Source organism: Cyrtonyx montezumae, unplaced genomic scaffold (genome assembly GCF_038088225.1).
Source record: "Cyrtonyx montezumae isolate F1298 unplaced genomic scaffold, pur_monq_1.0 scaffold_10, whole genome shotgun sequence".
Lineage (NCBI taxonomy): Eukaryota > Metazoa > Chordata > Aves > Galliformes > Odontophoridae > Cyrtonyx > Cyrtonyx montezumae.
This window is the reverse complement of record NW_027071826.1, coordinates 23,021,805-23,032,338: the sequence shown is the minus strand read 5'-3', so window position 1 is coordinate 23,032,338 and position 10,534 is coordinate 23,021,805. Positions and strand designations below refer to the sequence as shown.

At 38.4% G+C, this 10,534-nt stretch overlaps 1 protein-coding gene across 2 annotated transcripts in view; it reads left to right on the top strand.

Annotated features, from left to right (window-relative positions):
* The first annotated feature begins 115 nt into the window (after positions 1-115).
* The window catches only part of LOC136059130 (signal recognition particle subunit SRP54), a 29,146-nt gene continuing 18,727 nt past the window's right edge, over positions 116-10,534 (top strand). Inside the window, exons 1-13 of one of the 2 annotated variants that reach the window (XM_065753111.1) lie at positions 116-241; positions 1,581-1,689; positions 2,833-2,924; positions 3,496-3,580; positions 4,511-4,615; positions 5,795-5,861; positions 5,955-6,012; positions 6,999-7,149; positions 7,972-8,120; positions 9,433-9,533; positions 9,642-9,728; positions 10,063-10,136; positions 10,382-10,490. In XM_065753111.1, the coding sequence (XP_065609183.1) occupies positions 1,612-1,689; positions 2,833-2,924; positions 3,496-3,580; positions 4,511-4,615; positions 5,795-5,861; positions 5,955-6,012; positions 6,999-7,149; positions 7,972-8,120; positions 9,433-9,533; positions 9,642-9,728; positions 10,063-10,136; positions 10,382-10,490 (1,156 nt within the window). In that variant the 5' untranslated portion in view covers positions 116-241; positions 1,581-1,611. The remainder of the gene's footprint in view (positions 242-1,580; positions 1,690-2,832; positions 2,925-3,495; positions 3,581-4,510; positions 4,616-5,794; positions 5,862-5,954; positions 6,013-6,998; positions 7,150-7,971; positions 8,121-9,432; positions 9,534-9,641; positions 9,729-10,062; positions 10,137-10,381; positions 10,491-10,534) is intronic. The other variant, XM_065753094.1, reaches the window with a different exon arrangement.

Sequence of the window (10,534 nt, the reverse complement as noted above, 5' to 3'; positions counted from 1 at the left end):
GCCCACCAGCCGCTCTTAAGGTGGTGCGAAGGGTCTCGGAGGGCGTTTGCCGTCGTTGAGTCGTGGTGGCCTTAACGAGGGGGCCGGTTTGTGCCCCGGCGGCGGAAGTGCGCCGAGGGTGTAGGCGAGTGGTGACGTCTCCCCGCTCGGTAGGAGCGGGCCGCTGCCGCCGGTGGCAGAGCGCGGAGGCACTGCAGCGTAACCCGGCCCCGCCAGCAGCAAGCCCCGGGCCGCCACGCCGGTGAGTGCCCGCGCCGGACGCCTGGCTGGACGTAGCTTAAATCCCACCCCGGCTGCTGCCGCCCCGCTCCCGACGTGCCCGTCCTCCGGCAGCCGCAGAGCGGGCCGCAGCCCCCGCAGCGCAGCGCTGCCCTGCGGCTCAGCCTCGCGCTCCGCCGCCACGCCTCGGCCCGCGACGGGCGCTGCTCGGCGCTACGGTGCAGCTTGCCGCTGCTGCGGGTTCTGTCAGAGCAGCACGGGTGCGTGCTGCCGTGCCATCGCTTCTGGTGCTCTGGCGCAGCGGGTCTTCGAGGCTGTATCGTTCAGCAGTGAGAATGTTTGTTCGCTAGGGAATAATTAACTTTCTATACTTAGATATCTGTAGGATTCTGGAATATGGGTGGAAGAGAGCGTGGAAATTGACAGCTGCTTTGATTACAGGTGGTTTCATGCTGGGAAGTTTGCTGAAAGGATAACGGGTGTGAGGTTTGAATTCAGAGCTGACCTGGGGGGGGAATTCCAGCGGAGTGTTTGAAAGCAGCTGCAAAATCAGAAGGTGAACAAGAGGAGCCTGAAGCACTACTTTCTGCAGCAACTACGGTGCTGCGACTTTGGTATTAGACCAATTTTTTTGTCCTTTTCCAAAGTTTTAGACGCATAGTGGGCTAATGTGTTGACTTAGCATGTGTAGCTTTCAGAAATTAATTGATTTTTTAAAAAACTGTCAAGTTATCTTAGGCTTGCATGTAGGATTTGTTGTAATGAACAAAAAACGGTCAGGTTTCCCAATAGAACAGTCCAAAAATACAGCATGAGTTCTGCTAATTGAAATATGTGTATGTGCATAGGACTGTTGAAGTGGGAAATCTGGTTTGATTTAGAATTAGGTAGATGTAATAGTGCTGATCAACAGTGTTCACTCTTGTGAACATACAAAGCATACTCCTTCTGGTCATGCTGTCTCTGCAGGATACATAGCTTCTAGGCTGCTTGGCTTTGTTTTAAGTCTGTCATGTAACATCATCCTTGTAGGAAACCTGGAAGCAGTGTTCTATCTGGGATTATGTCTGGACTATTTTTTCGTAATGAATTTTAGGAACAAGCATACCAGGATGAATTTTAGGCATAAATATACCAGACAGTGAAATGATTCTTAATTGCAGGATGGTATTTCTATTTCTAAGTAGGCCAGCAGGATATCCTAAAATTAACTTAAAATGCCAAAAATAATTCTTAAAAAGATAAAACTCCTGCTTTCTGGAGCACAAAGCGGGTTACTTAACCTGGAATATACTGGAATAATTATTCTGTGAAGGCATAGCTTCAAGTAGTTTTAAAACTATTTGTTAATGATTTTCCAGATTCTTCTGAGATCTTTTTGAAGCCGTCAAAATGGTTCTAGCAGATCTTGGAAGAAAAATCACCTCAGCATTGCGTTCGCTGAGCAATGCTACAATTATCAATGAAGAGGTATGTAACGTGCGTGCATGATGACACTGTAACATTTGGAAAGCAACGTTCTGATTAGGCTGATGAAAGTGACAGGATGTTATTCCTGGGATCTTTTCATCCTTCAAGTAAAATTTTTAGCTTGAGCTTTATAGCCCATGATAGCAAAAACTCAGTGCTAGGCTTAGGCATATAGAGACAGTGGGCCCCATGTTCACAGGGTCGTCGTGACTGGTGGCTGTACTCCTGGAAAGTAGCATTCTGAAGTGGTGGATGCTGAAGGCAGTTTATGGCTGTGTTCTGGTGGGAGTCACTCTGAGACCTTGCAGAATGCACCAGCATTAGTGTTCCGCTGTGCAATGGACATGTGTACTAGATTGCTAGAAGCTGGACTGTGGAAGAAGAAATAATTTTCAATATAGGTTTTGCGAGGAGTGTTAAGTTTGCTGCCTTCTTGGTCTAGCCAGTATATGATTCTGGAAGCTGACTTCATAGTCTGTATTTTTTTAATTAAGATTTTGAAATGGTAAATATGTTCGAAGGACTGAAAAGCAAGGTTGAAAGCTATCAGATATGATGATTTGGAAGTGCTTTTGAGTAAATTGCTAGAAACTTGAGGTGGACAAATGTTTTGTTGCCTGAAGTAACTGAAAAATAGGCTTACCAGTAGGGTTGCTACATTTTTAGAACTCGTGCAAGGTGAAAGGTATTTACAGCATCTTAAGGTAGAAAACAACAGTCTAATACAACCCAATGCATTTTTTTTAGTCATACAAGCTGTTCTGCTGTGAGAGTTTAAACTTTACAAATGAAATTGATTATTCAGGTTACTTCATTTAAAAAAGTGAAAATCTTTCTGTTCAAGACTTTTCAAAGTGAAACATTTTATGACTTCTGATCTAGATTCCTGATCCACATGTTTGCCTGAAAAGCCATACTTCAAAGCAGCAGTAAAGTTTCTGCTGAAAATACAGGTGACGAGATGGTTCCCTTTTGGATTTAAACTAGATTTGCCTATGAGCAAATGCATAGGCTTTGTGGCAGTCAATATAGTAATAGGACCACATTTAATTCCTAAATACACTTTCTCATTCTTATTGTAGACTAATACTGAGCTAGTCAATGTTGTGTGTTGTAAAACCGTTTTTCTTTTACACTCCAAAGGTTTTAAATGCTATGCTAAAAGAAGTATGCACAGCACTACTGGAAGCTGATGTTAATATTAAACTTGTGAAGCAGCTAAGAGAAAATGTCAAGTAAGTATAGGAATCAACATCAATTTTAATTCTAATGTTTGTGAAAATTGTAGCTTGATGTTACAGAAGAATAAGTTCTAATTTGTATATGATATTTCCAGTCCACCTTCAAACCTTCATTTTCACTTTAACAGAAAAATTCAGTTTTAAACAGTGTCTAGCCAGCTGTATCAAAGTGATCTTCCTCAAGTTTAGGCAATTGCTGTGATCTTTTTTTTAAGATAAACAACGTCAGTCAAGTGGAGTAGCAAACAAGCTCTTTGTTACTGCCTAGACACCTCATCTTCCAATGTTCTGTGCTGCATACAGATTGATGTGTGTACATGATCACTACTGTTACCTTGGTTATTTTGAGATGTGTAAGTAGATACGAGTACACTAGAAACCTGGTTTTGTCTTGCATACAGAAATGTCTCTAATGTATGTCACTTCTTGAATACGTTGTACCTAGAAACTCGAGGTTACTGTTTTACTTGAAGAGACTTCACTTAGTACTAGGTTAAACTGATGCTGTAAGTTATACCAGTGCTTCATGGCTTCAATTTTACCAAAGCTGTTTTCTTTAACTCAGGTCTGCAATTGATCTTGAAGAGATGGCATCTGGCCTTAACAAGAGAAAAATGATTCAGCATGCTGTCTTTAAAGAACTTGTTAAAGTAGGACTTTCATAATTGTTACGACACTTTTTATGTGCAGCTCGTGTTGTGTGAGCAGTACAGTAGCAAGCTAAGTTTTAAGGTTATTGCATAGTACCAGCAGGAGTTCTGCCTTTTTGGGTTGTCAGGTTTTCTGTTCTAAAGCTACTTCCTATGCCAACAGCAGTACCTTTTCTGATTGGAACTTTACTTTCTGGGTGTACCTTCTAGACTAACCTTTAAGTTCAGCTATTCTTTCCAAAGAAATTTAAAGACAAAATAAGGATAAGGGACTGTAAGCTCGTGGACTGCTGTCTTTGGTTGTACCAGAAATATAAGCTTGCTACTTTAGGGAAGATTTGTTCAAACTACTTACAAAACATTGAAGAAGTCTGAGTAACAATTAGGCAGTTTCTCTATGGCAACTTGTTATCTGCTTGTTTGGTCAAGTCTGTGTCTGGTATCAGTATTTTGTCCTCTTTACTATTAAATGTGGTCTTCTGTTTATCTGTTGTCTGTGGCCATGCATCTGTTGGCTCTGTGGAGTGTCTGCTTCCACTCATTCCAGAAGCAAGAGACTAAGCCTAGAAGGTCTTCTGTGTTGTAGGGTTCTCACCAGGAGAGATCCATCTTGTGCTGCGATGGTGGGGTGGAGGTTATGTTCCTATGCTGACTTTTATATGTATGCAATATATATAGGCTGCCTTGCCTTTAATAATTAGTCTTAGGGAAAAAGAATAACTGTTACAGAATGATTATGTATAACACCATATACTGTAGATGTGGGTGTTCATTGTGAATTTAAAGCATCTAAGTCGAGACCCAAAAATGCAAAAAGCTTGCTTTCTTCATTACTTATAAAATCAGGCACTTATCAGGGCCGAGTATGACACAAAGTGTCTAAGTTTCTGAATTTCAGTTCCGCAACATACAGTACTCTTTGTTCTGTAGCTTGTAGATCCTGGAGTCAAAGCATGGACACCTACCAAAGGAAAACAGAACATTATAATGTTTGTTGGTTTGCAAGGAAGTGGTAAAACAACAACCTGCTCAAAGGTAACTTACACTGGACCTGTTTGGATTTTCTATAGTTTTCCTTCTTGGGAAGGAGAATGTTGTCGAACACTTAAAGTACAATGTACTTGCGATGTTTGCTGTTTCTATTACTGATTACATTTGTAGAAAATCTTTTGTAGAGGGGGTTCTTAGGTGAATGTCCGAAGTAATATTCTTTAAACTTATTTATAGTTGCAGGACTCCATTCAAGACTATTTTTTAACTAAACTTTTAATGAAACGATATTATATATGGATAGCAGTTTCTTTGCACTCCACACTTCATGGGTTTGAGATGCACTGTGAGTGGAACCTATCTAATTCTATTGCCTGTTTAGGAGAACTAATGTAAGTTACTTCTGTATAGATGTCCCAGATAAGCACGAGTGGATGGTGTGAAACCTCTTCCAGCTGCTAGTTTATTTAGGAAATTTAAATGTATATTTTCAAGACTAAAAAAGAATGCTCAATTCAGAGCAATTGTAACTTAGCCTATTAACAGATATTTTTGGAGAGGAAAAACTTGTCCTATGGAAAAAGGCTAATGTGTACTTGTTGCCTTTTTTTGTCAGTTGCTCACAGAGAGATTCATACATAGGCCATGCTAATTATATCACTGCTCTGATTTCATAGGATATTCCTAGTGCTTCTGTAGGAAAGTATATCTTGGAAGTCTTTATTTGTGTGAATCAGATGTTCTGTGAATGTCTGTTGAACTAGTGAGGCTTGCAAGTGTTCAAAAACAGTGTTATAAAAGACTGCTTTAAAACGTCCTTGCAATTGAAGTATCTTCATTCCTCTGGAAGTAAAGAAGCAAAGAAATGCTCAAGTTTTAGCCATTAGAACTTAACTACTTTAGCTAGCTTCCAAAAGCTAGCTCTATTTGCAGTATTAAGAGCTAATAAAATGGAATCAGAGGCTATTTGTGACCATTCCTAGCTCAGGAAACTGAAATTAGAAGCAAAGACAAACCACTTGTTTTTGTCTAACTGAACAGTTATTTGTGTATCATACTTTTCCAATATGCTAACATTTGATGCTTCTGTGATGCTATTAAGTGATTGCAGTTATACCAAGGCTGGAATATGATTGTCCTCAGTATGTAATTTAAGCTCTCACAGTGTCATACTTTGTAGTGGAATTCTGGTATAACTACTTGTTTTGGATTTTTTTTTAACAGTTAGCATACTTCTATCAAAGGAAAGGTTGGAAGACATGTTTAATATGTGCAGACACATACAGAGCAGGTAATACAAACAGCTACTAATGGTAAGGTTCTCTCTAATACTTAGCTATCGGGGTTTTTTCACAAATTTCCTTGACCCATACCTGTTTTACAGGTGCTTTTGACCAATTAAAGCAGAATGCAACGAAAGCAAGAATCCCTTTTTATGGGAGGTAAGCATCTTTCAGGATCGGTTTGGGGAACAATTCAGTTTTAATGATGTATTGTTCCTTATTGAACATCTCTTAGGAAGAATTTTTTAACTACTTAGACTTTATATTAAAATTTGCTCTGGTGACACATACTGAGTGGTTTTGTTTGGAAGAGACCTCTGAAGATCTGTTTTACCCCCGTGCTGCTTGAGCAGAGTCATGTGGAGCAGGTTGCACAGGATTGTGTCCAGATGGGTTTTCAATCTCTCTCGAGAAGGGAATCCACAACCTCTGTGAGCAACCTATGCCAGTACTCTGTCATCCTCACAGTACATTATTTTTCCTCATATTAATCTTGAATAGTTTCAGTTTGCACTTTTGCCTCTTACTCTGTCACTGTGTGCTGCTGAAGAGGATCTGGCTCCATCACTGAAGATATCTTATATATATATTGATAAGATTCCCTCTGTCTTCTCTTCAACAGTCTTAGGTCTGTCAGCCTTTCCTCATAAGGGAGATGCTGCAGGCACCTCATTGTCTCTGTAGCCCTGTATTCTCACCAGTAGGTCGAGGCCTTTTGTTCTGAGCTCCCCAGAACTGGACACGGTACTCCAGCTGTGTCTTTACCAGGGCTGAGTAGAGGGGGAGGATAACCTCTCTTGACCTGCTCACAGTGTTCTCAGTGCAGCAAAGAAGTCAGTTGGCGTTCTTGCCACAAAGGTACACTGCTAGTTCGTGGAGATGAACTATGAGTGCTTCAGAGAAGGGCTAGCAAAACCTAGTGCAGTGTTCATTAGATGTGACAGTCCTTTGTACTTCAGTTCACTGAACAGTAAGGGTAAGAGATTTAGAGAGGTGTAATCTTAATCAGTTTTGGCTTGAAACAAGAGAAAGTCAATCTTGACATGAATACATTTATGGTTAATAAGTTTGAAGTCAAGCAGTAAAAGGTTTAATTAGTTTGGGAATAAAGAATTGCATATGTAATGATGTTTCTTTTTGATCAGTTATACAGAAATGGATCCTGTAATTATAGCCTCAGAAGGTGTTGAGAAATTTAAGAATGAAAACTTTGAAATTATCATTGTTGATACAAGTGGACGACACAAACAGGAAGACTCATTGTTTGAAGAGATGTTACAAGTTGCTAATGCCATAGTGAGTAGTTTCAAGAAATACATTAACTTCTGTTATAGTTATTCAACTGCAATTAATTGTTGACTTCCTAGAGTTCTGGTGGTTTTGTTCTCTAGAGTGTGTCAGCACTTCTAACATCTAGAATGTGCTAAAAATTATGAATTGATGTGAATAAACAAGAGATAATTAGTACTTAATTGCTTTGTGTCAGTTTTAATTCTTGGATCTGTAATTCAAGGATGCTTGCATGCAACTAGACTACAGTTCCTGCTTTAGCTTTGCCTTTAAGGGTTTTTGCATCGTGAAACTAGATTTTAAAAAAAAGTCAAGTTTCTGTAGCTATGTGTACTACCTTTTCTATGATTGTTACGATTGTTGCCCTGAAACAGAATGTTCAGCAACTTGGATATGTAAATGAAGTTGGTGTTTCTTCTGTGAATTCAAAATATCTATTCTTTTTGATTCTATGGCCTCGCATAACAATATGGCAGTTCTGACACAACTCATGCTAATGGGTAACTTGTTTTCAGGGGAATGGGCATCTTAACATTCTTAATGAAAAAAACAAATGGAAGATGTTCATTGCTTATAGGTGCTAATTAGCTTGCTGGCTTGGATACTATCTAGAGTCACTCAAAACATAAATAACTAAAACTATTAAATTTTAATATTTTGTTAGATACGTTTTTTTTTTGAGATAGTAATACAGCATAAGGTTTTTCAAGTGGTCCTTAGATAATAGTGCTCATAGAAATGTACTGCAGTAACTTCTGTTACTGAACATAATGCATGAAAAAAGTTTAAGAGTGCAGGGAAATATTATCCTTTTTTTTTTCTTCCTAGCAACCAGATAACATTGTGTATGTGATGGATGCTTCCATTGGCCAAGCTTGTGAAGCTCAAGCTAAGGCTTTCAAAGATAAAGTAGATGTAGCTTCTGTTATTGTGACTAAGCTTGATGGACATGCAAAAGGAGGTGGTGCCCTTAGTGCGTAAGTATTGTGATACAATAGAGGTGTCTGTCCGTGGGTGGACAGCCATTAAATGTATTCGTGTCAAATGAAAGCATCACTGTCAAGTTACAGGAAATCTTAGAGATATAATTACTTAAATTTTTATCCTAATTTCAGTGTTGGCATTCATGATCAATGAGATATTAGAATATGCTTCCAATGCAGTAGTATTTTCACATTCTGAGAACAGAATACAATTATTATTGCATCTTGCTTAGAAGGACTTTTAATTAAAAAAATAAATATACGTTTGGATGTAATGAACTTTCCACATGGTGTTTATTTCCTTTCATTTAATGTCCAAGATATTTACTGAAATGAGAGAAATTGAAGCTAGTAAAACTTAATTGCTCTAGAGCTGTGATGCACATTAAATTTCTGAAGTCCAGTAAGTGTCCAGCAAGTTGGTAAAAGGTAAATCTGCAGTTACGCTTTTCTGTACTCCATTCTTGCTGGGCTTGTTGTACACTGTGCTATATGTTGACAAATTTTGACTAGAACAGGTGATATTATCTTCTGTCTTTTACATGAGACTAACCTCCAGCTGCTTTTGGGTGGTACAGCTTGCGTGGAGCTGAGATTATATGTCAAAACAGTCAGAGTTATCTGACACCAACTTGCTAAATCACTGTTTGATTTGCATTTAAGTGTTAGAATTCCTCATCTGCCATGTGTATTTTGCTGTTATTTATAGCACAGTGATGGAAAATTGAACTTAAAAGCAAAGTGAAAATACCAAAAAGGAGTTCTTTGCTGTCATGTGGTTGCATGTGCTGTCTGCTGTATCTGTTCCCTACATTCTGCAGATGGGAAGCAGATTTATTTGATGCTACTGCTATTGATCAATTATTTTAAAAGTTTTTTTTTCCCATATGTAAGCTTTTTTTTCCCTGTGTTGAAAGTGAGATTTTTTTTTTTAGGGTTCCTTCTACAGCAGACAACAAAATCAGCCACCATGTGTCATCTGACCTTCCAGGATTAGGACAGAATAGATGCAATTTATTTTTCTTTCTATCCTTTGAAATTTCTGGAACTTGGCAGTGAATTTAAGCAACTTACGTTCCTGATGTTTTTTCAAGGCAGAGTGCAGAAGTAGAGTTTATATTTTGAAGTACTAATTAGAGAAATGTCAGCTATTCCCAGCTACCCATCGTAAATGCTGGATTTATTTGCATTAATAACTTGAGAGTATGAGAGATACTTAGGAGATTGCGCTGATGTTGTGTTTATTGTGTTGTGCTGATGATCTCTAGCTGAGAGGCCATTTCATAATACACGTATTTTACTGCAGAGTTGCTGCTACAAAGTCTCCTATTATTTTTATTGGAACTGGTGAGCACATAGATGACTTTGAACCCTTCAAAACACAGCCTTTCATCAGCAAACTTCTTGGTATGTACTACATGCAGCTGTTCTCAAGATACTTTGAATTGGGTAATTAATTGCAAGTTAAAGTGTGATTTCTTCGATGCCAACCTCAGATCTGGTTTTGTTTTCCAGGTATGGGTGATATTGAGGGATTGATAGATAAAGTAAATGAATTAAAGTTGGATGATAACGAGGCACTCATAGAAAAGCTCAAACATGGTAAGTTGTTCCCAAAGCTTGAATTCACAGACAAGTAACTTGTTCCAAGTGCACACTGAAGAACAATCATTCACTAGTAAATGTGTCAGGCAGGTCAATAGTTATGTTTTTCTTCAAATGACACAAGTAGAGCTGTAATTGCAGATGAACTAGCAAAAAACTTCTGTGCCATCAGAAATGGCTTAGCCATATTAATAGTCAAGAAGTTTACTTATCTGCTTGTTTATCCAGAGTAGTATTTACCCTGTAACTATAAAGAATAATAATTAAGAAAGGGTAGTAACAGCAAAATGTTAGTGTAACTTTTGCTAATCTTCTTTTTGTTGTACTTCAGGTCAGTTTACACTAAGGGATATGTATGAACAATTCCAAAACATCATGAAAATGGGACCATTCAGTCAGATCCTGGTTAGTTATTCTAAAAATCATTTTATTTTATCAGTTTCTGGTCTATAGCTGTCAAAATTCTGCTGTAAACTCAAAATTATTTACTGAAACTGATACTACTAGAATCTGTACTTTATATTTTTCAAAAAGGTAAAATTATTTGTCTACTGTAATACATATCTGCTGAACTAAAACTTCTTGTCTGTATTTCTTCAAGTTAGTTGTGCCCATTCTGACACAGCTTTTGTTTTGCATTTTAAAACTAGGGCATGATCCCTGGTTTTGGAACTGACTTCATGAGTAAAGGGAATGAACAAGAATCAATGGCAAGGCTAAAGAAATTGATGACTATAATGGACAGTATGAATGATCAAGGTAAAATAAATCTAATCCATTATTTTTCTTTGTTGAACGAGACT